The following is a 26,612-nucleotide window of genomic DNA, read 5'->3' as shown; positions in this document are numbered from 1 at the left end:
AGCTCCATTTTCAGTGGACTAAATTGTAGTAGATTTAGAACAGCATATTTTAGAACTACTCTAAGGTGTATGTCCATGTATCCTGTATGTCCACGAGTGCTTTACAAAAACATGTAATGTCTTCTAACGTAAGATACGTAGGCTGGCAGTGTAGCTCAGTGGTAGAGCACATGTGTTTTAGGAAACAGACCCTGGGTTCAATTCTCAGCCCCGGGCAGAGGGAGGACAGCCCTAAGAATAGGTCACTTTAGTACAAGTACAAATGACGTCTTTTTTTTTTTTACATTGATTTGCATTCTTTCCCCCCTGCTAAAACGTCAATAAATGAAATGTGTTACTTCTGTAGTGTCTAAACCTTTAATAGAAATGCTGGATCCGTTTAGAAATTATAACTAGTTTCAACATTGTGCCTGATCCATCATCTCGTAATTTTTATTGAACTCTATGTTTCTTCTCTGAGAGTCTACAGTATTTATTTATAGAGGCTCTACCCACCCTCAGGCACACTTGGGAAGAACACCTCAGGTTCTGCAAGTTAACTTGGAATTCCCCCCAGAGAAGGAACACTGCATAGAGTAGTGGGTTCTTAAGAGACCTGCAGGGCATCCTTCCCTCAGGCTGGAAATCCACAGCTTCCTTCTAGCTCCTGTCTCAGGCAGCCCTACCTTACAGCCGACTGGCTGCTGCTGTTGCTGCTGCTGCTGCTGCTGCTGCTGCTGCTGCTGCTGCTGCTGCTGCTGCTGCTGCTGCTGCTGCTGCTGCTGCAGGGGAGGAAGAGGAGCAGCAGCAGCAGCACCACCACCACCACCTTGCCCAGCCTCACCCAGCTGCACTCCAGTGTTAAGTGAACACAACTGTGGGATTTGCTGCCCAGGGCTATTGTGAGTGATGGATGTAAAGCAGGTACCTGGTGTGAAGTAAGAGCTTAATACGTTTCAACTGATGGGGCAGAGGAGCAAGCTGGGTTGGTAAACTGCTGTGCACACATGAGGATCTGCATTCCTCCAGCCTTTTCCCAGGGCCCAAGTAAAAGGCCAGGCCTAGTGATGTAACACAAGTACTCACGCCGTACTTATGATCTCAGTACTGGGAAGGCAGGTGGCTTGCTCACACCCACCGGCTACCCAGCCTATCCTTATTTGGCCTATGCTCCAGCCTCGTAAGAGGATCTTTCTGGAGAGGACCAAAGCAGATGGGTGTGGGGGGCATTACTGAGGAAAAGATACCTGAGGTTGACCCCTGGCCTCTACTACATCAGTGATCTGAATTCAGGTAGTAGGAAGCCAGCCTCCTAAATTCATTTCCCTACCAAACAGATTGGAGAATCCTTCAGAAAGCATTTGCATTTGAAGTAGTCAACTGCAAAGCCAGACCTTATTTGGCTGAAGTCAATGGGCTACGTGGTTAAGAATGTAAGTGCATGGGTCAGTGCACGGGATGAAGAAACTTCTTCCCCTTAACTTGCTATCTAAACTCTGCTTGGTTCTTGCCTTCCATTCCCACTAGTGTCTCTGCATGTTTCCAGGTCATTGAGTGGTGACCTCCTGCGCTCTGCTTCTCCCAGGACCTAGCCCTTGGGGCCTGTCCCACACAGGACTGCCACCCTGACACAGGAAGGCTTGTAGCTCCAGCTGAAGGAGGAGGTGACAGAACCCACAGGCAGATAGATCCTGCTGCCTCTGCCTGTCCTGCATGCACCATGCCACCTTTTTGGCTGCCCTTACAGCTCCCTTAGTGTCTTTTGAGCTTAGATACAAGCAGTTAACAGTTAATCTATCTCTGTCCTGGTTTCTCACCTTCCCCCCCTCCCCCAAAATCCTGGAGCAGTCTGTAGCTACCCTTGCCCAGAGCAACCTGAAGAATAACTGGAGACTACACTCTGCAGCTGTTACTGATGGTCTTTATCTAGAACGTGAGCTCTGACCATGGTTACTCACTTCTCAGCTCCTAGATCTGGCTTGATGCTCATGGTGGAGTCAAAGTCTTCCCATAGCAACCGCACTCTCCTGTGGTGACTCACTTCACTCTTGTACACATCTGTCAGTCTCCCTTCTCTGCCTTCTCAAGTCTAGGCACGTATAGCCAAGAGCCAGGAGGTCGGCAGTTTGGATGCTTTTCTGATTACTCCAAAATGGAGCTGATTTCTCTCCAGGGTCTTCCTTTTCTGCTGACCCATGTTGTTCCCCACCAGATCACCAGCATCTCAAAGTACCATTTCTGTCAGATCCTTGCATTGTCTTTCCTAAGTACCCTGCTTTGTCTATTTCTATACATTTGCAGGTTTAGTGACCCTTAGCAAACTCACTAAAATCTAAGACATCACCACCTCTACATGTGCCTCTCTCGACTCTTTCTGCTGGCCCTGTGCAGCTCTAGCACCAGGATCATCGAAGATTGCCTAGGTATCTGCCTGGTACCCAGGCTCCTCCCTCTCCAAAGCATACCCTGTCTGGGAGGAAGCCTTCTGCACACAGTGCACATACACCCAATCTGCCCGTCATGGCCTCTCTCTTACCATGCAGCAGTTTACTTAATGCCTCTCCTGAGCTGGGTGTACGAAGATTAAGTCATGTTCTAGATCTCTACCTAAACTTCTACCAAAGAGGCCATCAGTGGGGAGGGGTGTGGTGCGTGTGTGTGTGTGTGTGTGTGTGTGTGTGTGTGTTTAGATATCAGTCATAGTGGGTTTTGTTTCATTTTGTTTTTCAAAACAAGGTCTTATGTACTCCAGGCTAGCCTTGAACTCACTATCTTCCTGCCTAACCTATTGGAGTGCTGGAGTTTCAGGCACTTGCCACCATAGCTGGCTTTAGAGCCATGTTTCAAAACTAACAAGCAAACAAAAGTGCTTCCGTTTGTGTTTGTTTGCTTTGTTTTTAAGGAAACCCTTATGCTCACAGGTTATAGTAACAATGTATATTTGCTGTGTCAAGTTTGAGACTTTCCTTTTGATTTGGCAAACTTGCCAATTCCAAGTTTCTCTTCCCCAGTAGCAGCAAACTTGTGATGCCTGTCTTGAGTGGATTAGGGACTGCACTGGTAGTTTCTCTACAGCATTTCTTTGTAAGCAAGAGTTCTATTACAGATAGTTGATTTTCTTTTTTTTATCTTACTCTTGATGCTGAGATGCTAAAGTCATCAGGTCTGTGACCTAAGAGTGTGCCTGTCACATAGCAAGCATTTTGTATTTATGTGTAGGAGTGTTTTACTTACATTTATGTCTGTAGACCACATGCATGTCTGATGCCTACAGGGACCAGAAGAGGTTATCAGAGCACCTCATATTGGAGTTAAAGACAGTTATAAGCTGCAATGTGGATGCTGGGAATCGAACTTAGGTCCTCTGCAAGAGCAACCAGGACTCTTAACTACTGAGCTATCTGTTCACCCCCTAACTTCTGTTTTGGTCCTCAAAAATTGACCATTACCTATGTCTGCCACCAATTCCAACTTGTCTAGCTTAGCTGCACCAAGTTTGTGTGTCTGAAAGTATAGTTCTCTGACTCTTACATCAGAATCACCAGCCTGTGCTATACCAGCTTGCACCTTGCCCAGGACCTGTTCAGTAAGGCCTCTGGGTACAGAGGATGAATGTGCCTTGTCACAATGTGGCTTGTATCTGAAATGGAATGTTACTATGCATGCATTGATCCTATGATGTGATCATGTCAGAGCTCAGTTCACTTAGAATCAGAGAATAGAGAGCATGGCCATGACCACAGTGGGCTTCCCTCCAGCAGGCCACCTCACACACCGCGTGCTTCGGGAGCATGAGTGAGAATCCCAAGGCAAGGAGTTCTGAGGCATCCACCTTACAGGTGTGATGCATCCTGATGCAGCCTCTCGGTGTGGTCCGTACCCGTACATCTGGTACACAGAGGTGGTTCCGGCCTTGCAAAAGGAGACCCCACAGCATCTTTCTTCATTGAGTGGCTTGCGTAGATGAGGTCAGCAGAAGACACTGGAAGAGGCATAGTCTGATGTTGAGACTCCTCCTCCCCCAGTCTTCCTTTATATTTCTGCAAACTCTCTGAGTGGCTGATGGTTTTATTTCTGTAAAAGGTTCAGTATTGATCTGTTTGCAGTTAGTTCCCTTCCCTGAGGGTATGGTTGCACAGCCTGTCCACATGTGGACCAGTGCTTCTTGTAGAGTGGCCCAGGGCCTTCAGTATGTGTATTCTGAAAAGTTTCTTCTAATCCTTAGTTGGTAGTACGAACTCAACAACAACAAAAAACAACAAAACAAGACTTTTTTTGTTTGTTTGTTTATTTGTTTGTTTGTTTGTTTGTTTGAGATAGCTGAATAGCCCTGTCTGTCTGTCCTGGAGTTCACTCAGGCTGCCCTCAAACACTGTCTTTCTCTGCCTCCTGAGTGCTTGGAAACCCAAGGCAGCAGACAGTGTGGTGTGAGGATACTTCAGGAGCCAGTCTGCCTTAGTGGGGTCTGTGAACTTGTGTTGTTCCTCTCCACCCCACTTCTGGCCCTAAAAGATTAATTGTAAGACAAGATGAAAAGAGCCCACAGCTACTGAAGAACAGGAAGGGCAATGTTGGGAAGCAGGGAGAAACCAGAGCCAGATAAACATGTAGAGTGCTCGGTAATGAGGCCAGCTTCTGCAGATGTATTGCTGACTGTCAGCACCAAGCTCAGCCCCCTTTTGTATGCGACTCTCAAACAGGAAACTGGTGTAGCCTCAAGCCACAGATCTATCTAAAAGTGATTAAAATGAAATCATCTTTAATGGAGTGAATGATGTACAAGGGGCATGCTTAATCACGGTACTGGGCCTGTGTGTGTTTTCCCTCTGACAGCTGATGTAAATTGCTCGGGAAGGCTGGATTCAGCAGATACATCCCTGGCTTTGAAGTCTTTCCCCTTCAGATTTGTTCTCTTGGCTAAAATGAAATTGTCTCCTCTAGGACATTTGACTATTGTCATCATTCGTGTCTTTCACAAAGTGTATGTGTACTGGGCATATAATTGGAGACATTGTGCTATACAAACCATAAGCTGCCTTTCCCCATCTTACCCTGTTAATAAGACATACTGTGTACTGTGTTAATATGACTCCTGTGTATTAAACAGTGATCCAAGTGCTATATAAACTCAAGCATAAGGTCCTCACAATACTGCAACGGATGTCCCAGAAGCATTTTATAAATGAAAACGTTGAGGTCACCTAGCAGTGCAGGGGAGAAGCAGAATTGAAATAAAGCACTGGGTGACCATATTGTGGCCACCAAGACCCCTACCAGTGCTTCCCTGGGGATAGAAACAGTGAATGGGACATCATTCTCTTGTGTCATATCATGTAGTAGTATAGACTTAGAGGTAAGCTCTCAATTTCAGCCACTTGGGGAAACTGAGGTCTGCTTTCATGGAAGGTAATTCAGCCAAGGACCCCCCCCCCCACACACACACACATTAAACTTTGCAGAGATAGCTGAGGAGATGGTTCACTGGGTAAAATAGTTGCTGTGTGAGCATGAGGTTGTGAGTTTAAATCCCCAGAATTACTCTATGCCAGCTGTAAGAGCATGCTCTATGATCCCATCCCAGCACCCCCAGGCAGGAGGCAAAGACAGAGAATTTCCAGAAACGTCCAGGCCAGCTCGCCTCAAAGTGGAAGGTGAGGGCAATACCTGGGCTTTTCCTAAGCCTGACTCTTAGGACACTGTACATTTGAGTCCATATTCATGTATGCTCATGTGCTTGTGTGCACACACATATACACACATGGGGTGGGGGGACAGACAGACAGACAGTGTTTTTAATGCAGAGAATAAAAAGAGCCCTGCCTGAAACCTCCCGTCCAAGCCCCTGGACAGGACCACCCTTCACAGTCAGTCCTGCCGTTGCCTTGGTGATGTCTTTGCGCGGCGTTGAGGGCGATGTTAGAACAGTGGCTTTTACATTTTGCTTAGGTGCTCCTCTTCACTGGACTTTACCATAGAGGGGTTGGCTTTCCTTGTGGTGACTTTATTCAGATGATACAGGGTCACCATGACTAGGAGGGGGATTAGAAACCCAGGGGACTTAACACGTGTGGGACCTAGGGACTGAACCTGCCTCTAACAAGCTCCCAGGGGCTGCTGCCTGTGGACTGATGACACTTTAAGTGACCAACATGCAGGTAGAGTGTGGGAAACCTTCCCTCTGCTTCTGCTTTGTGGGAAGTCTCCCCAGGTATCTACGTGGCTGGGTTATGGTGCCGTGGGTAAGATCGTTTAGGTGGAACTGACTCCAAGGTCCGCCTGCGGTGGCCATGTCTTTAAAGGTGCACCGCATGGAGAATGTTCACCTGGAATGTCCAGGTTGAAGATTGCAAGGTGTGGCGTTTGGATCTGTGTGCATGTGGGATGGGTTCCTTCAAGGGCCACCCCTGACAAAAGATGTCAGCCAACTGTGGCACGTCTCAGCTCTGCCACTGCCAACTGTGTGTCAGTTAGTGAGTTCCTGTACCAACCCAGCTTTAGTGATCTTATCTGCCAAGTGGAGGTAGAACATGGCATGCACACGTGCAGAAAGCATGTAATTGCTTCAGTCACTAGCCCACAGGATCTCCTAAAACAAAGAGGGCAACGTGCCCTCCCTCAGACATTTGAGAAGTCAGTGGAGAGAGAGTGTTCTTGTGAAGTGTCTCGGGGATCTGTTTTAATGGGTAAATGTGGTTTGTAAATATTAAAATTTTGTACTCACGTGGTGCCTGGAAATGGTTTGAGTAGAATAGTTGGTCTAGTATTATTAGATTCCCAGCATCCTCCTGACTCTCCAAATGAGAATTTCTCACCAATTTTAAAAAGAGAATCTTAGGATCCATTCTGTATTATCCTGTTAAGTTAAAGACACAATCTAAAGAAGGAGCTTAGAATTCAGTCCTAAATGACATCAACAGCTCTCCAATGTTGTCACCTTAGGCATTGATTTGCCAGGGCCCAGATCCCTTCTGCATTAACGGATGGATCCGTAATTAACTAAATTTATTCAGAGACAGCCTTCACCAAGGCTGCAGCCTACAGCTGGGAGAGCCTAGTGGGCATCCTCTCTGTAGGTGAACACAAACAGCTCTCAGCTGTTTGTGTGCTTTTCTGGTTTTGGCTAGTGTGTCCATACCGAGGGCTTTCTTATCTGTGTCTGTCTGTCTGTCTGCAGTCAGATGCATTTAGATGCACTGTGTAAGAGAAACATCTACCAGCATTGGCTCATGTGTCCAGGCCGCAAAGCAATAGATAAGGCTGTTTCTAGAGAGGGGAAGCAGAGGGGAAGGCTGGTGGCAGAACTGGGCTTGTCTTGGCAGGGATTGGTTACAGAGAGTAATTAGTCTCCATATCTTTCCTGCTCCTGTCCCTCAGTGGCCTTTGTTGGGTGGGCTGGCTTCCTCCTAGGCCGACCCCTCAGCATTGATCTAGAATGTTCCTCCTCCGCAGCCATACTACGTGCATTGCTAGGCACTGGTGCCTTGCCTGCCTCTGTGTCTCAGAGTCTCACACAGTGTAGCAGAAGAGGGAGAATGTGTAACAAGCAGGTAATATAGGAGCAGGAGGGAGGGATTTGCCATAATATCTGCTCTGTGGGTCACCATGCTGACAATGATTTTATCAAGAGATGGACAGTAGTCCTGGGAAACAGGAAGGCAATGACACCTGCAGAGGTGGCAGAATCCAGGTAAGGGTAGGTTATGTTATCAGCCTGGCAGAAATGCTTTGAGAATCAGAGCTAATACCTACTCAAAAAAAGGAGGTTGAGATTACATTATAACGTTAATAAGTAGAGGGTAGACTAGGCTAGAACAATTCGAAATCTAGACTCTGGCCCACCAGGGGCATTTATCTCTCCACTGCTGTGTTCTCAGCTCCAGGACACTATGTTGCAGGGAGGGTCATGTATGCAGGGAAGAGAGAAGCAGAAGACAGGCCTGATCTTAGGTTGCAGAATGGCTCACATCTGTGGTCCTCTGGGAGTGGTCACAGTGGCATGTGTGCTCTCTTGTCACCTTTCTTTCCCATCTCTTCTTTTCAGGCAAAACAAATCAGTTCCAAGCTTTGTTTCTTTGCCTCCAGGAACCCAGGGAGCCAGGGAGACTGGGGGTGGGGTGGGGGATGCGATCCAGAAAGCAGAGATGTCATGTGTAGAACATATTCTCCAAGGGCTTTGCCTAGAGTCGTCATCACTGTGTCCTCAACTCCAAAAGAGGTAGAAATGAATGTTTGTAGTGTGATAAATGATAAATCCTCCAAGGCTCTTTCATGTCTATACCGGAGCTCTCCACACTATGGATTTTGTTTTGTAGAAGTTTCTGTAATGTGGAGCGTTATGGAGGTTCACCTGCTATTCGCAGCAACACAAAATGCCTTCCAATATTTGCCTTTGATCATCTGGGTCACTGCCATTCCAGTGGCATCCAGGTCTGCAGACAGAGGGCTCTGACTAGTCGTCTCTATAGAAGATGAGATCTCTGGTATTGATAAAGTAAAAATATACAATAAATAAACATATATATGTTGCATAAATGGTTTTAGTAACACTGTCTCTTGTTTCAAATCTATTCTATATCTTTGCCTTTCAGTCACTTATGTGGCAGCAGCCTTACTCGGTCTGCATTGCCTTCTTAGAAAGCAGCCACAGACCTATAGTCCCAACTACTCAGGAGGCTGAGGCAGAAGGGTTTCAAGTTCAAGGCCAGCATGGACAACATAATGAGACCCTGTCTCAAAATACTGAATTAAGTGTTAAGGAGGTAGCCAAGTTGCCTAGTGTGTGTGAGGTCTGTGTTTAACCCTCAGTAATGAAGAAAAAACATCACAGTACACCAGTAACTTTAATCAGCAAATCCAGTGCACACTGGCCTGTTTACAAGGCAGGCCACTTGAAAACCTTGGCTTGTTTGCCCTTCTAAAATGGGCTCTGTGGCTGTGTCCCAATCTTGCTTGTTAGGAAACCTGAAGTTCAGGATCAGGTTGAGACATAGCAGTATGTTTTAGTGACTACCAAATCAAGTTTGGTGTATAGAATACCAAACCTGCACTGACCAGCCAACCCAACACAGACCTGACAACATTGCTATACTGGTCTGCAAGACAGATGTTTATAAAACCACCCAGCAACTAGATGAGCCCTCAGAAATCAGAATCAACCTCTTTCAGGAAGTAACTGGGAAACTGTCTACTTTGCGGTCCCTGGGATCAAGCGCCATGACCTGATGTAACCTGGGGGAGAAAGGGCTTACTTTTGCTTCGGGCTCCTGAGAACTATGGATTTCACACTCCATTGTGGCAGGGAAAGACATGGCATGGCAGCAGGAGTAAGAAGCTGGCTGATCACATTTCATCTGCACACAGGGAACAGAGAACAGAAAGAGGAAGGAGGCTGTAAGCCTCCATAGCCCACCCTAGTGACTTATTTCTATCCAGCAAGGCTCCACTTCCTAAAGAGTCCATAATCTCCCCCGAAGCAGTGTTGCCACTTAGGTACGTCAGACGGGTTGTTTCTCATTCTAACTACCATGGCGAGTTTCTGCGGAGCCTGTCACTTCCTTCCTAGCCTTGATGCTGTTAGCCTATCAGAGGCTGGCTGTGGCCAAGCATGTTCCTGTCCGGTGTTGTGAGGACTTTCCCTACCCTGCTTCATTGGAAAGACTATTTAAACCATGTCTTCTAATCCCCACAGACTCGCTCTTGAATTAATAATAAGATTAAGCTAAAGTGGTAGCCTTGTTGAGAACACACCAAGATTCTACCGTATTGTTTCCTGCAGAAGTGGCAGTGAATGGGGCTGGGGTGATGGCTCAGTGGCTGTGCAAGCATGAAGACTGGATCCTCAACCTGTGTGGCAGCCATACTTGGTGTGCTTATAACCCCACCCCCAGCCCCCGAAGTGGGGAACTGTGACAGGAGAACCCTGGAGATCTACTGCAGAGCTACTGTGTCCCTAACAGCAAACTCCAGGTTCAGTGAAAGATATTAAAGGCCCTGTTTCTGAAAAATAAATAAATTTAAAAGTGGGCAGTTATAGAGGAAGATACTTGACACCAGCTTCTGGCCTCCAGGTATGCATATATGAATGAACATAGCACACAGGCACACATGGACACACATGGACACACTCACATACATATACCGGCACAAACACACACATCACATACAATTAGAAAAGGTGGGGTTTTTTGGTGGTGGTTTTGTATCTTTAGGAATACAAGTGTCGGCTGTAGAGAAGTGCTTGTTGTGCAAGCATGGAGACTCAGTGCTGGTCCCAGCCCTCCGTAAAGAGCCAGGTGTGGTGAGCATGCCTGCAATCCCAGAGCAGCACTGCAGGACTCAGGAGGGTCCCAGGTACTTACAGATCAGACAGCCCAGTCAGTTGGTGAGTTGCAGGTTTAGTGAGAGACCCTGTCTTCCAAATGATGGTAGAGAGATGTCCTGGTACACACCCGAACACACATGTGCACATTACAGAAATGAAAATGTGGAACTGGGTGAGCTCAGTTGTGGCACACATGCTTAGTTTATGTGAGACCAGGTTTAGTAATCGCTGAGACTTGACTGGGTGGCTCTGCAGTGTGGGATAAGGAGAGACCATCACAGGCACAGCATCTGGTTTTGTTAAGTGTTTTTTATTCCCCCTGGGAATGTTGCCATGCCTCTCTGAGCCCCAGTGTGCTCAGTGTAAAATGGTCACAAGTACCACGCAGGCTACAGGGGCCCCTGCAGGACTCTTGTTACTCAACAGCAGCTGGAGCCCTGCTCCTCACACTGGCTGCCAGACCCCGCTGTCTTCCACTGGTGAGTGTAGCTTAGTTACCTCCTTCCAGATGCTCCTCCTGAGCTCTGGAGACCCAGCATCTTCAAACACTTGGACACTGAAACAGAGACCTTAAGTGACTTTGTACATTTGTCTCGTACCCCAGAATGTCACAAAATCAAACTAGAATCAGGACCCTTAAAAAAAGCCTTGGAGACCAAGCGCTCCTTAGTCACTTTTGAAAGTTAGATGGGAACCACCACCTGAAAGTTGGGTTTGTGTAATTCGCGATGATAATGTCCCGAGTGAACACACTAAACACGTACTCTAAGGCATCCTGAATTGAAGAGTAGCTTTAAAAATCAGTGAAAACTTCAAATATATAATTTTATTCTACAGATTAAAAAGCTGCAAAATTCATCTCCTACCTTAGGCTCTGGCCTGCCCGCTTCCTGAGTGCAGTTAGGGGTGGAGTCCTATCTCCAGAGCTTGTAGGATCCAGGAATATATTTGCTCGGAGTACGTGGTGGAGCAGTCGGCTCGATTGTACGAAGAAAGAGGAATTAGTTGGATTAAGTGCCAGTCGAGTGCCACGTAAAAGCAACAGACTTCCAAACAGTCCGTGTCAAATAAACAGAGACAGGGAGAAGTACTTTTTGTCTTCCTTTTTAATGACTTTAATAATCTACAAGTGCACTAACTTGCTTTAGATAGCGTATTTACCTGTGTCCAAGTAGAGGGCTTAGGCAGCCACAGTCCAGACCTCGGGGTTGCCTGGTGGGTTTCTGTGGGTCCAGGCAGCTGCTGTTGGTCCCTATGTGTTCCTCGGGTCGGCTTAGATACGTAATAGCTGGCACGGATGTCACATCTGTGGTTGTGCTTTTGCTTTTGAAACATGAAGGCCATAAAATTTGCAAACAGCTAGGAAATAGATATAAAACCATGACTTATTTATCAGAACTTACCTGCCTAGTGGGTGACAAGACATCTTTGCCCTCGGACTAGTCCATACTTGCGTCCTTACTGACCTCTAAACAAGAGAGCTGTATTCCAAATATTTTTGATATTTTGATTTGTGTATGTGTGTGTGATGGATGAATGTGTATGCCAAGGTGCAAGTCCACGCGTGAAGGCCAGAGGTAGATATTGTGTATCTCGCTCTATTGTTTTCCACCTTAGTGTGAATCAGGGTGGTCTCTCACTGAACCTGAGGTTTGCCATTTCAGCAAGATGACTGACCAGCAAGCTCCTGGCATCCATCTGTCTCCCCTCCTCCAGCACTGGGGTTATAGATGTCTGTCACTGACCCTGGCTCTCCCATGGATGCCAAGCGAGGGTCTGAACGCTGGTCCTCTGCTTACCAAGCAAGCCCTTCCCCCACTGAGCCATCTCCCCAGCTCTGATGTTTTCATTGGTCCGTGGTTCCAGAAAGCGGGTGGTGGAATCCTGTCCCCAGGGCCTCGGCTGTCTCATTGCCTCGGCTTCAGAGATGGTTTGGGGTTTTCTCTGCATCTTTAGGGTGTGGTAGAAAACAACTCACCAGAAAGTGTTCCCCTATGATAACCTCTGGGACTCTCAGGGTCATTGCAGTCAGTGGCTGGTGAAGGGTGCTTTTTCATACATTCTAGATCCCAGTGCATCTGCTGAGACCAGGGTGCTTCCCTTCTTAGCAAGTCCTTGATTCCTCGCCCACAGCCAGACATGGGCCTCTGAGCATTGCTTGTGTGGTGAAGTGTCATTAAACCTGCTACTGACAAGGACCACAGTGCCTGTGAGCACAGACTGCTAAGTAGGCGGGAAGGAGGAGACACAGTAGTGCTGATGGGGTGGGGGTGGGGGCTCTGAATACCTGAACAACCTATCTGAACAAACACCTATTGATCCGCACAGCCCATCCCAGGAACTGTACTTGGAAAGCCAGTCAAAGTGCGATATTTTTTTCCCCCAGAGAATAAACCTGTAGTGTGTTGCCATCTAGTGGAACATATAGAAAGTAGAGATTAATGTATTCTGCCCATACAATTTACAAGAGCTCAGGGGAAGCCACCGAAAGTATTAAGGCAAGAAATTTAGGGGGGAAACCAAGGCTGACTCTTAATAGTGGTCTCTAAAATAGCTGAATGATCCTCTGCTTCCATGGGGAGCATGGGTATTTACCACATGGGTGTTATGGGGGTTTTAAGTGGATCCCACAGAGGAGAGAGAGGTTTGCACTCAAATTGCCAATGGCAAAGCAGACAGTTTCTAATCTGAAGTCCTGAACAGCACCTACATGTTAGTAAAATATTCTCATGGTGTTTTTTTACTATGTTAAAAAAAAAAAAGCTTCCAGTACCTTTCTTGCGTACTTTACCTTTCTTATCTATGAAATCCACAGAATACATATTTCTGCCCATTAGGAGAAGCAAATACATGCCCTTAGGAAAAAGGATTTAAATTCTAGCTACCATCTATCTCTAGATCTCCCTTTCTGAGGCTCTGGACCTACCCGTGATCAAAACCCACACAGTTACATTGTGGGATAGCTTACAATCACTGACTGAATTTGTTTGCTTCTTTGTTATTTATTTTCCTGATGACAGATCACGCCCTGGTGCCACAGCAGCCGAGTGTGCCTCGAATCTGAAGAAAATCTACACGGTACAAACAGTGCAGGTAAGAGTGGGAAGGGGCATCCTGGGCCAGGGAGGGATACAGTAGACATCATCACCCGACTTTCTATTGCTTGGACAGTCCTTGCTCAGGGCTCTGCCCTGGAGTCGTTGCGTAGGTCCATCTCCATAGCAACTATTCATCCATCTACCCCAGAGGCAGGCTTTCTCTGGCCCTAGCTGAAACTTCATCAGCAAAATCTTTCATTGATCTGCAGGGGAGGCAAGAGGAGTGCAGAGCTGATAGTGAAGGTTTTAAAGACATGTGTCAACCACATTCTGCTTCTCTGTCCCTTTGAGTTTCTGTATAACTGGTGCAACAGTGACATCCACCTCCATGGGTCACCATGAAGACTGAGTATGACCATGGATTTGACAGGATATTTGATGTTCAAGAGACACCCCTGCCCCCACCCAACAAGTCTGTAGTTCTGTTTGAATTCTCTTGTCTCTGTCTCTGTGTGTGTGTCTGTTTCCCTCCTTCTTCCTCTTCTCCCTCCTTCCCTTCCTTCCTCTTTCCCTCCCTGTGTGGGATGCAGATGTGTGTCTTTGCGTGTTTGTGCATGAGCATGCGTGCATGTGCAAATGTGAAAGTCAGAGTCTAACTTTATGTATCATTCCTCAAGCACAGGGTCTCTCACTAGCCCAGAACTTGCCTAGTAGGCTAGGCAACCAGGCAGGGATCCACTTGTTTCCCATCCCCACCCCACCCCCAGTTCACCATTTGTGGGAGCAGAGGTGACCTACTACTACACCTGCCTTTTAAATACCAGTGCTGGAGATCTGACCTTTATAAAGTATATAATTTATTGGCTAAGCCACTCCCCCCAGACAGTTTCCAAAACATGATTTACTTTATTCATCCCATTCCCCATTTCTTCCCCAGCAAACTCTACCAAGTTTCTCTCCCCTGGTATCCTTCCTAGCTACAGGTACAAGGCTTTTGAGGCTGCATCAAAGCCACACTGGCTATATGTCCTGGGTCTTCTACAAGGCACAGGTTATAAATATTTTTCTTTTTGTGGCTCTAAATCTATTAGGCATCCTGTAGGCACTAGCACATATTCTGCTTCCTACATGGGCTTAACAAATTGCACTTTCATACTTACACAGGCAAGGAGCCTGGGTGGTAAGTACCATGAGTAGCCCCTGTGAACACAGTAAAACGACGTAAGGACAGTCCCAACCACAGGCCATTTCTTGTCTTCTTGGGAATGTGACATAAGCCTATGACAAGCAAACTAACTGTTGCTCTAAGGTTATCATTCAGCGCTGACTGCAACCTTGTGGGCCAGCACAAGAGCTGCTGCCCCCGGAGTCAGACCCCTCAGTGTTGGAGGAGCTTCCCCTTGGCTGCTGTTTGGTGAATTTGTAGACTTTTACAACTCTTTCCCAGGAGCCACTTAACCTCAGAGCACTTGATTTTAAGTCTGGCCTGAGGGAGCTCTTCAACCCTACTGGGATTTTAAGAGATTCCTCCTTTCTCCACTCTTTTGCGACAGTGAGAACCTCTGAATGGGGTGTGGGATCCCAGGACAGAGGCTAGAGGGTGATCTCTCCACCCCAGCAAGGTCAAGGTACACACAGCAGGGCTTGATCTTTAAGGCGTGTATTGTTAGGATCCTTAGGGACCAATTTAAAGGCCCTGGGCTGACCCACAGGAGACACTTTTCTCCATTGTACCGAGGTATAATTAGCAGGAGTCCTTGTCCAAGTTTAGATGCACGTGCCCTTACCAGCGTATCTCCATACCCCTTCCCATCAGACTCTCCTCCCCCGGTTATAGCCACCACTCCTAATCTGCTAGTATATGTTTTTCCATTGGAGACTGAAGTTGAGTCAAGTTGAAGCACACAGTACCTTACTCTGCTATATCTGACCTCTCTTCACTGAGTCTGTACTGAAGGATGAAGTGAATGACTGAGAGGTGAATGGGTGCACAGATTTCCTGAACCTCTGCCCACTGTTCTCAGAAAGCTGTATCCATTGGCGGCTGCACCTTCCCAGAGGGGCAAAACTTCAGTTCTTGATAGGTCCATGACCAGATCTTAATCTTTGTTGATCTGAAGCACAGACAGATATGCAGCCCATAGATAAACACAGGGTTTCCCCGTGATTTGTAAATATTTCAGGGCTGATTTACAAAGGGCTCCCTCCTTCAAGATGATGAGAGGGGATAACAATGCAAAAGAGGTTGTAAAACCCCTCAAGTTCCTTATTTATACAACTAATGTGAGAACAGCGCTGTCCAGTGAGACTGCCTGGGGGTAAGTCTGGATGTAGCTCTCTGCAGGGCGCGTGTTTATAAGCCCTCGAAGCGTGTTGCCGGTACTGGGTTCCTGGAGTCTGCCCCTTTGCTGTCACACTGTTTGAGTGCCACTGCCCGCACTGAGTAGCGTGCACACTTCTCTTCCTTTTTAAAATCTCTATATACCTTATTTACTGATCTTCAAAGCAAGAATAATCATGGCAGAGATTTTACCATGCTGAGGTGCGGATGGGATAGTTCACGGCACAGTAAGAGGCCGATGTGATAGCACTCTCGCCTTTTATCACCCGTCGCCTCCCGCCGCTGTTGCAAACACCCCAAAGTCACATTTTATGTGAGAATATTACATGCCACCACTCACAATTACTCCTGTCAAGTGGGTACTCCCTGGGTGACACCCCTCAAACCTTTTATGTATAAACACAAATTTGACTTGCCTGTGACTTTTGGTTAACTCAGCTGTGCTTGTCTTTAGCATCTCAGGAGTGTCCCTTAATGCCAAAGAAACTGGCAGGGGCCAGAGCTTTTGAGCACGTGAGAGGACAGGCTTTGCTCCTGCCACCTTTATCCCTTGACTGCATGTTGATGTTAATTCACTCGGCTACCTCAGTGTTTATTTAAACATTTGTCCAATGGTATCTGAGTCCCCTTCCCATGTATGTTTTTTTTTTTTATATTTTTATTACATATTTTCCTCAATTACATTTCCAATACTATCCCAAAAGTCCCCCATAGCGCCCCCCACTTCCCTACCCACCCATTCCCATTCTTTTGGCCCTGGCATTCCCCTATATTGGGGCATATAAAGTTTGCAAGTCCAATGGGCCTCTCTTTCCATTGATGGCCGACTAGGCCATCTTTCGATACATATGCAGCTAGAGACAAGAGCTCCAGGGTACTGGTTAGTTCATCATGTTGTTCCAACAATAGGGTTGCAGATCCCTTTAGCTCCTTAGGTACTTTCTCTAGCTTCTCCATTGGGAGCCCTGTGATACATCCAATAGCTGACTGTGAACATCCACTCCTGTGTTTGCTAGGCCCCGGCATCGTCTCACAAGAGACAGCTATATTTGGGTCCCCATGTATGTTTTGATGAAATTTAAAAACCATCCATGTGGTGTGAGTAGTAGAAAATTATCCTCTTTTATGAGCTGGGGAACTGGGGCTGGGTGTCATGTGACCCAGAATTTCAGTGGGAACAGCTGATCGTGGACTCTCTAAGGCTGGACATTCCTTTGCTTCTTTGTCAGCTCTCTTTTACTTCCCCTGTGGGGTGGATGGAGCAGGAGAGGCATCCAGAGGATGCCCACCTCTGCTGGGAGCACTTGCTGGGAGCATTTGCTGTAGCCACAGCACATTGTGCTTGCCACTTTTTGGACTTATATAGACTTTGCCCATTTCTCTCATGTCTCTGCATCCTCAGTGAGCGAAGTTCAGAATGGAACATGGTTTCTCAGCATGCCCAGTCTACCCTAGGGGAAAACGAAGAGCTACCAATGCCGTGTGATTGCTGGGAGGGTTGGCTGGTAGCACATTTCTCAGCATTGGCTGTCTGTTGACTTCTTAAAGCAACCCTTTACAGAATTCCATACCAAACTTCGGTAGTTTGTGCTGTCACCTTCATTTCATGCCCTCCTGATCTTCTCTCTCCTGTGTTCTATCCAGGGCATCCCATAGACAACTTAGTACTAAAATTTTCAAAGAACAGAAACTTGTTGGGTTTTTTTTCCTGTAAGTGGAATTTCTGCATCATTCTTCAAAACAAGAACATCTTTATAAATTTTATGTGTTATGTGTGTGTGTGTGTGTATCCCACTAAAGTTAAAAAAAACTATGAACATCCTATGTAGTACAATAGGGTATGGGCCCATGAGATGGTTCAGCTGGTAAAGGCCTTTGCCAACTAACCTGACTACATAAGCTCAAACCAGGAACCCCCATGATGGGAGGAGAGAACCAAATACCACATCTTCTGACCTCTATAAGTGCATGCATATACATACACACACATGCACACACACACCACACGTATGTGCATATACATACACACACACGTGCACACACACCACACGTATGTGCATGTACACACACACGCACACACACACCACACGTATGTGCATATACATACACACATGCACACACACCACACGTATGTGCATGTACACACATGCACACACACACCACATGTATGTGCATGTACACACATGCACACACACACCACACGTATGTGCATGTACACACACACATGCACACACACACCACACGTATGTGCATATACATACACACATGGACACACACACACACGTGCACTTAATAATTTTTATTTGTTCTAAAGAGCAGTGCATGTCCCCTGTCTGGAGGTTAGACCACCTGATTGTGTTGTGCTATTAAAGGTCATTAAGTCAGATTTCTTTCCAAAGCCTGAGGAACAAGAACTGTCCCATCTCAAAGGTTTCATAAGTCAGGGTTGATGGAGATGAAGTATAATGAAACCAATATCTATAGTGACAACCCAGTTAGGTCGAGCTAGAATTAAGACAGTTTCCTCCTGGTCCTGTTTGTGTACTTAGAAGCTATTATGTGTGTTGCAGAGGTGTGGATGAGAAGTGAATAAAATTTTGTTTACAAATGACAAGTAATTTAGTCACTTCTAATGTAGAACTTGGAGTCTTCCAATGTTAAGTCTTTTGAGGGCACCTCTCTGCCCCTTTTTCCTGTTCCCGTGAACTGTAGAAGCACACCTGGCACATGTCAGCTGCCCATCACCTTTCCTCAGACCATGATGGCCTCTACTGGGTGCACACACATCCGAGCTTCAGCTCTCACTGCCCGTAGGCTTTCTGCCAACCTCATTCTCCAACAGGGCAGAGGAGAGGCTGGGAGTTAGGAATGTTACCTACCTTCACTTACCATCCTAGAGCCAAAGGAGCTTTGAAGCTGTGGCAAGCCCCTGAAGCAAGAATAGCCCCCCCCCCATGGGGCTGGAAAGATGGCTCCATGGTTAAGATCACTAGCTGTTCTTCCAGAGGACCTGGGTTCGATTCCTAACACCTACATGGCAACTCATAACCATCTGTAACTCTAGTTTCACGGGAATCTGATGCCCTCTTCTGGCTTCTGTGGTCTCTGCAGTCATATGGTACACAGATCTACATATAGGCAAAACTCTGGGCCAAACATACAATAAAAGAAATTATTTTTCAAAGAACACTGACTCCTCTGCTGGTGTCTTATCTTCTCCTGTCCTTTACACCTGCAGCAGTAACTTCAGCCTTATGAGCGGTACCCAGGAAACAGCTATACACTGTTCTGCTTAGGGGTTCCCCAGACTTTGCCCCCCTCCCCCTTCTTATGGTTCAGACTCCACTCTCCTCAGCTCAGACTAAGTAAACAAAGTCTTCTGTCTGCTGTGTGACCATTTGCAAACCCTCGGCTCTCTGCTTTCAGCCTGGACTCTGCTGTGAGTTAAAAACATCCATGCATGCTACACTCTCAGCTCTGAGCAGTCTCTCTCTGTAAGTGCCTGGGACTCAGAAGGTAGGCAGCCCTGGAGGCTCTTCACTGGGAAACAGCTCTACCTGTGCTGCAGCACTGAAGAAAACAGGACCATTCCCTCTTTCCTCCCTCTCTTCCTTTTCTTCTCTTCCTTCTTTTTTCCATCTCCCTTCTCCCTCTCCACTCCTTCTCCTCTCTCCCTTGCTCCCTCTCCTGACTTTCCCCTTCTCTTCTCCTATCTCCTTCCTCCCTCTCTTCATCTCTGTTTCCCCCTTTCATTTTTCTCTTCCTCATTCCCTCCTGTGTTAGTCAGGGTTTTCTAGAGTAATGGGACTTATATAATATTCATATGGAATTTATAGAGCTGACATCAGGCTGCAGTCCAGCTAATCCAACAGTGACCTGCTGTAAATTGAAGGTCGGAGAATCTAGTACTTGCTCAGTCCACAAGCCTGGGTATATGCTGGAATCTCAAAAGAAGCAAGCTTCACTGTGGGTAAAGGAGTGGATGTGTTAGCAAGGCAAGGACAAGCAGGCAAAGAGGGAAACCTTCTATCTTCTCTGTGTCCTTATATAGATTGCCAGCAGACGTAATGGCCCCAATTAAAGGTGTGACTTCCAGCCTCAAGATCTGGATCAAAGATGTGCTTCGGGGTAGTGATGTTGCTTGCCTTTAGTCCAGCTCTTGGGAAACAGAGGCGATCAGATCTATGTGAATTTGCAGTCAGCCTGGTCTACAGAGTGAGTTCTAGGACAGCCAAGGCTACCAGACACACCCTGTCTCAAAACAAACAAACAAACAAACAAACAAACGATATATGTCTTTTCATTTCAGTGGTCTGGACTAGACATGGATACATCCACTTCAAACCAAACCAAACCAAAAAAAAAAAATCCAAAACCAAAACAAAACAAAAGTTTCACAGGCATGCCCTCCATTTCTGGATTTTAGTTCATTGCAGACACGGTCAAGTTGACAACCGCTTGCCTGCCACTACGCTGCCTTCCCTGCCTTCCCCACTTCCTTCTTTCCAGGATCATTTGTGGGCGGCTTTATTTTTCTTTTGTTTTATAAGACACACATGTACCTTTCTGACAATATGTAGCATCTTTCTAAGACCTATCAAGACTTATCCTTTCTCATGCTTCAGAGCACTTCAGATAGAAACGGAAGAGTGGATTTGTGAACTTTACTGATAATGAATGGCTTTCTGTGGCAGAAAACTGTCAGGATAGCTCTAACTGCAACCAGTAGAATGCCATATTTGGTGACTGGAAGCCATGTCTTCCTTCTGTAGATCTCCTGTTGCTGTCGGTGTACTGTCTTTGACTCACCCGAGGGTGGCGGCGTGGTACTCCTACTGCACACATAGAGGTGGAGTGGAGTGGGATATCTGATGACTGTTTGACCTTTTTGAGAACCAGTACTTTTTGTTTGTTTTGTTTTTGTTTTGAGACGGGGGGGGGGGATTCTCTGTGTAGCCCTAGCAGTTCTGGAACCCACTCCGTAGAACATGCTGGCTTCAAACTCACAGAAATCCAACTTACTCTGCCTCCCAAACGCTAGGTTTAAAGGTATGTGCCAGCATTGCACAGCTAAAATCAGTGCCTTGAATCCAGGTGTTAGATGTCACTGGTCAAGTGTCTGGGCTGCCTCAGTTCCTTAAGGAGGAGAGCCATGATGCTAAAAACTTATCAAGCGGTGAGTGGCCCCTGTGACCACAGCTGTGTTTCCACATTAACTTAGTTACATCACAGTGTACTGCATACAACTGGTGCCCAGCAATGTTAACTGAATGGATGGTGCCAATGTGGTGACCTTTGCTGGCCCTTGGGTGCTCGATCGTTAAGGCTTTGCAGGACTGGGAGCATTTATCTATCATTAAGAAGCATTGTGCTGCCGGGCAGTGGTGGCGCACACCTTTAATCCCAGCACTCAGGAGGCAGAGGCAGGTGGATTTCTGAGTTCGAAGCCACCCTGGTCTACAAAGTGAGTTCCAGGACAGCCAGGGCTATACAGAAAAACCCTGTCTCAGAAAACAAAAACAAAAACAACAAAAAAAGAAGCATTGTGCTTAGCTGTACTGAAGTGCTCTGTCACAGGCTAATAAAGAGGACTCGTTGTAAGCCTGGTGCCTCTGGAAATCTACTTAGAAGATTGAACCTTTAGTAACATTTAGGTGTTTTGGAGACAGTCATTACAAATCATCAAGTTTGCACCAGGTCAGTCCTTTGCCTCCCGAAGGGATGATCTAGGTTCCTCCCTGAAGCTCCTTCTACACCAGACGTAGAGATAAGTACTTGACAGACGAGAGAGGTTTGCAACATCTGTTCAGTGCCGTGTGCTTTTTGAGTGCGTCCCTTCCCGCTGGCATACTTGGAACTTTTGCTCTCATTCTGTGTTCAGGCACAGACACGTGCAATGATAATTCCAAGTTCAGCTGGATGTTGCACTGTGATGGTCTGCCTTCTTCCTGCCAGATTCACCAAAGTAAACAAGCTCAGGGTTGTTCTTGTTTTTGTTCTTTCAAGGCTACAACCCCTAACAGAGTCCTCTGGCCTCTTCTCATTTCTGAGATAAAAAGAAATGCATGCTGTGTGTGTGTTCTCTAAGTACTTCAAATGCTAGGCGAAAGGTCAGAACTGGAGGAGCCTGGCAGAGAGGCCATGGGAGGAGCTTTGGAACTGTTGCCCTTCAGAGCTGAGGTTGCAGTTAGCAGCATCCTTCCAGCCTTCTCTGAGAAGGGACTTTTTCTTTCTGGATCGTTTTGTTCATGGATTCTGCAGAGACCATTGCCATGTCATAGCAAGAGTCTTGGGCTGGAGTTATGTGCATCACCAAAGTAAGTGGAGAAAAGGACATCTGATTGGTTGGAAGACATTGTCAACAGGTGTCCCTCCTTCTGTGACTCTACACGTGTCTTGTCTGTGACTTCTAAGACTGGAAAAAGACATGCAAAAAACTACATAGTATCATCATCAAAGAAAATAGGTTAGTAGTTTAAAAAAGGGACTTGGGGGATGAAGTTCCAGCTCTGCCTACTCATAGCAGCAGCACAGACAGAAGCTGGGGTGTTGCAGAGATCTGACAGTTTGCATGGACAGAGAGCATCAGCCCTCCACAGGGACACAAGCCTGTGAGAGGATCTACTATCACACCATGCTAATTTTGAGATTGCCAAAAATTACCATTTAAGTAGAAGGCTCCTGAAGTGCTGAAGTAGATTCCCCACTAATAAGTCTACCACATATACTTTATATATATGGCTTTGATCGTCTTTCAGTGCATTATTACTATCTCTGCAGTTAATTCAGCTGGGTGTATTTATATATGCTTGTGTGTGTGTGTGTGTGTGCGCACTCTCGTGTATATTTCTGGATGCTTGTGTTTGTGTGTGTGCACGCGCACGTGCATTTATTTGTGTGTATATAGTCAGGGGGCTGCCTTGACAAAGACCTGAAGTCCCTGTATATTGCTTCCTGGTACCTCTGGCCTGGCTGCTGAACTGTTCTCAGATCCTTGTAGGAAGAACAAGAGAGAATCATCTAATGTGATTCCTCTGACTTCCTCCACCCTCAGCCCCAAGGCAGAGCACCACAGACCTCTTCCTGGCAGAGTCCATTACAAGGAAGTGCACTTTAATGATCACACTAAAGGCTCTGCTAAGTACCATAACTGCCAGAACATCTGTTGCAAGATTCTTTCCCTTGAGAATATGTGTGTGTGTTTTAGAACAGGGGCTTCTGGTACTGTCTTCACTCCTGAACCTTTGTATCTAACAAAGTTATATATATGAACATCGGGTCTATAGGAATATAAACTAGGTATGCACATTTTAAAAATTATGGATACTATATCATGAGAATATTTGTTTTAAAACAGTTATCATATATAGCATATATGTATACTTTTGTCATTGACTAAAGACAAAAGCAAATGTTCATACTAATGGGATGGGTGCTGGTAATTTTTTTTATATAAAAGAATACGGCTCAGCTGAAGATTTGCTATCACAGGACATAGAGCACACTCAGCAATATTTCAGACTTGATAGACATTTGATTCTATGATAATTCTGAGAATGCCACTTTACATAATGGCAAAGTGTTTATTCAGCCATTTCAAAAGAAATCTGAAATTCTGTCCTAATCCCAAGCCAAAATTTATTTAATGAATTTTTTTCAGTGAAACACAAGCAAACAATCTTCAAAACTTAGACATGCTAATTTTTTTGCATTTCTAGGTATGCATGTTTTGTCTTTATGTATGTCATATGTGTGCTGGTGTCCATGGAGGTTAGTGGAGGGCATCAAATCCCCTGGAACTGGAGTTATGCATGCTTGTGAACTGCCATGTGGGTGCTGGGAATTGAACCTGGGTCCTCTGTAAAAAGAGCAAGTGTTCTTAACTACTGAGCTATCTCACTATCCCTCAGACCAAATACAGTAAAATCCAAATATATACTAATTTGAGAGTTGCATGCTGAGGAATTATGGTAGGAAAGTATTAAAAGTCATCTTCATATTCCAAAATTAAACATCAAGCAGGGCAGACGATTTCATATGTATGTATAAATACTGCCATGATAGCCTTCATTCGTCCCAGATCTGAGGGGTGGGTGTCCAGGCATGCTCATTAGTGTTACATTCTGTGACAGAAAGCACACACAAAGTACACACGTTGTGTGTTCAGAAAGAAGACTGTAGCGAAGTCACATGAACGACACAGGCGAACGCTCCGTGGGATATTCCGGATTTGTTGTGCATTCAGCATTGAATTTTGCACTATTTTGTTGCTGCCTGTTAGAAGCCTTTTCATCCTGACAGATTCTCTGCAACCCACATGAGATCGTGACCTACAGTTTCGAGAAGCTGAGTTTTACAGGGTCAGCTTATTTATCACCAGTCTCCGCTCATGATGGAATTAGAACTGATGGAATTAGAACTGATGAGGATCTTTCATTTTTATTTATTTATGTTTACATGTGTGCTCCTGCCTGCCCACAGGGTACCACTTGGGTAGGTACCAAGTGATGTGTGCCCACAGAGGTCAGGAGAAGGCGTCAGAACCCCTGGAACTGGAGTCACAGGTGACTGCAAGCCACCTGATATAAATGCTGGGAAGAGAACCCAGGTCCTGTGTAAGAATAACGAGTGTTCTGCACCACTGAGCCATCTCTCCAAACCAGCGACGAGGGCTTTTAGATGAGATTATATTGAAATGTAGAATACAGAGCATGCTTTTTCTGTAGTCTTTCTAATCAAATCTTCCAAAACAAAAGACCTAGGCTCCACATATATTAAGGTTTTAGGTTAACAGACCTGCCTCACATTCTCTTGGGACAGGAGTAACTGAAATCTACATAGTTAATGAAAACGTCTCATGAAAAACAGTTGTTGTTGTTGTTTTATTAATGCCAGTCCTTAGGACTGGAGAGCTGGCTCCGTTGTTAAGAGTATTTGTTGCTCCTGAAGAGGACCCAAGTTTGGTTCCCAGCAACTGAATGATGGCTCACAACCATTCATAATTTCAGTTTCAGGTAACCTGACACCTCCTTCTGACCTCTGAAAGCACCAGGCATACACATGGTGCACATACATGCATGCAAGCAAAAGAGTCCTACGACATAAAATTAGATAAATCTAAAGCAACTGACCGCAGTCCTGGCTTCGTGCACTGTTACCTTTCTAGTTTTATGTATACACGTTGCTTAAGAATACTTCCTTCATGACAACAGCTTTCTAAAACATGCAGCCTAGCCTAATGTCTAGAAGGAGCAATGTTGTCATGTTCTGCATTAAGAATTTTGAAGAGCTAATGAGAAAAAAAATCCACTCCAAGTAGCTAGGAATTAATGAGAATCAATTTTTCTTTAACACATTAATTTTATAGTGTCCTGGCATAGTTAATCAATACTGGGTTTGTTAAACAAAGTGTTTTGCTTTGTTTTGTTTTTTTTTTAAAAGATATTCTGGAGTGTATACAATAACATCCCTCCTGTGACCAACCTGCCTTTGAGATGTAGTTATCACTTAATGAGAGGAGAGAGGCGACCACTTTGGTAAGTGTGTATGGTTCACCTGGAGGTCAAGGTGGGAGGGAAATGTAAATGTCTGGGACCCTCATGAGGACTCATTTTGCCTATGGTGTGCCTCTTAGCAGCCAGCATGCCCTGCTCATCAAGGGCCAGAGCCTCAGAAGAGCCTCCTGTAGCTGCTGTAATTACTTGATATAGTATGAGGGCACTGGACAGTTAGCTTGCCTAGGCTCAGCCTCTAATACCAATAAACCCTTACATCATTTAACCCTTCACAGTTACTTACTCACAATGAGAATGTGAGTCTGTCTCAGCTCATTGCTCAGTGAATGGTAGAAACCTGAACTAAACAAAAAGCAAGTAGAGTTTAGTTGAAACCTGTAACTGAGAAGTCCGCAGGTACGGCTGGTGTCCCCCACATCTGGTTTTCCAGGTTTCATCCAGACTCTGACATTCTCCTTCATGTTTCCTTTGCTTTCTCATTGTTGGCTGGGTTTTAAGTCAGACATTCCCATTCCTGCGAAGACAGATCTCTCTCTGGGGACTGAACCTAAAGCCTTATGCCCTGTGCTGCGCAAGCACCGTACCATTGAGCTTCATCCACATCCTTGCCACCCCCCCACACACACACCCTGTTTTTTGAGATAAGGTCTGACAAAGTTGCCCAAGCTTGCCATGAACTCATTTTGTAGCCGTGATAAGCCTTGAACTTGCCGTTCTCTGCTTCAGGGATGACAGACCTGTACCACCACTCCTGCTAGCTGTGAGCCGCAATTTACACCCTTCAAGCTTATCAGTTGTTGGGATTCTCCAAGCCACCACAGGCTCACTACAGGTCAGCTCTCCATCCCTAGCCAACCACGGAGATGAGGAAGAAACTATATTCTCATAAGCAAAGCTAGAATCTTTAAATGTAGTGTGTCTTCACAGCTAGGGTCTGGAACCAGCCCTCCCTGAGTCCCTCTTACATGGAACTTGGCATGCTTTTCCATGCAGGAAGTGGCTATTAAACCCTGGCCTGCCGCACAAACACCTGTTAAACCTGTGACCCCAGGTTTACATGGAAGTTAAATGAGACGATATCATGAATAAGCTTTGGAATACCTGTCAAGTAGTTGCACCAATTGTCCATCCCCAGAATGCCAGGGAGCCCCTGGGTACCACTTCCTCGAGAAGGAGGACCTCGTAACCCTGCACCCAATTCATCCCCGTCACAGCTAATTCCATGTTGCCTCCTCTCTCATCTCCATTCCCTCTGACATTCATCTGAAGAGTCAGCTCATGATCACAGAACAGAGGGACATTTACTTATAAACACTTGTGCGCCTTTTTTTTTTTTTCTTTCTTTCACACCAGCTATTGTTAAATGGAAATAGAAATATTCCATCACGGAGCACAACTTTAAATGTTGTTCTTTGATG

General features: G+C 45.8%; 1 protein-coding gene across 5 annotated transcripts in view; it reads left to right on the top strand.

Annotated features, from left to right (window-relative positions):
* Eif4e3 (eukaryotic translation initiation factor 4E family member 3) overlaps nucleotides 1-26,612 on the top strand; it is a 142,368-nt gene that overhangs the window by 27,160 nt on the left and 88,596 nt on the right. For all 5 annotated transcript variants that reach the window (XR_003836917.1, XM_029478358.1, XM_021165100.2 and 2 more), the window contains 2 exons: nucleotides 13,321-13,393; nucleotides 25,121-25,215. Coding sequence is in view for 4 of the 5 variants with exons in the window: in XM_029478358.1 (XP_029334218.1) it covers nucleotides 13,321-13,393; nucleotides 25,121-25,215 (168 nt within the window). In the remaining variant the exon portion in view is untranslated. The remainder of the gene's footprint in view (nucleotides 1-13,320; nucleotides 13,394-25,120; nucleotides 25,216-26,612) is intronic.

Source organism: Mus caroli, chromosome 6 (genome assembly GCF_900094665.2).
Source record: "Mus caroli chromosome 6, CAROLI_EIJ_v1.1, whole genome shotgun sequence".
NCBI lineage: Eukaryota > Metazoa > Chordata > Mammalia > Rodentia > Muridae > Mus > Mus caroli.
The sequence above is the reverse complement of the archived record's forward strand: the minus strand, read 5'-3'. Positions and strand labels throughout refer to the sequence as shown.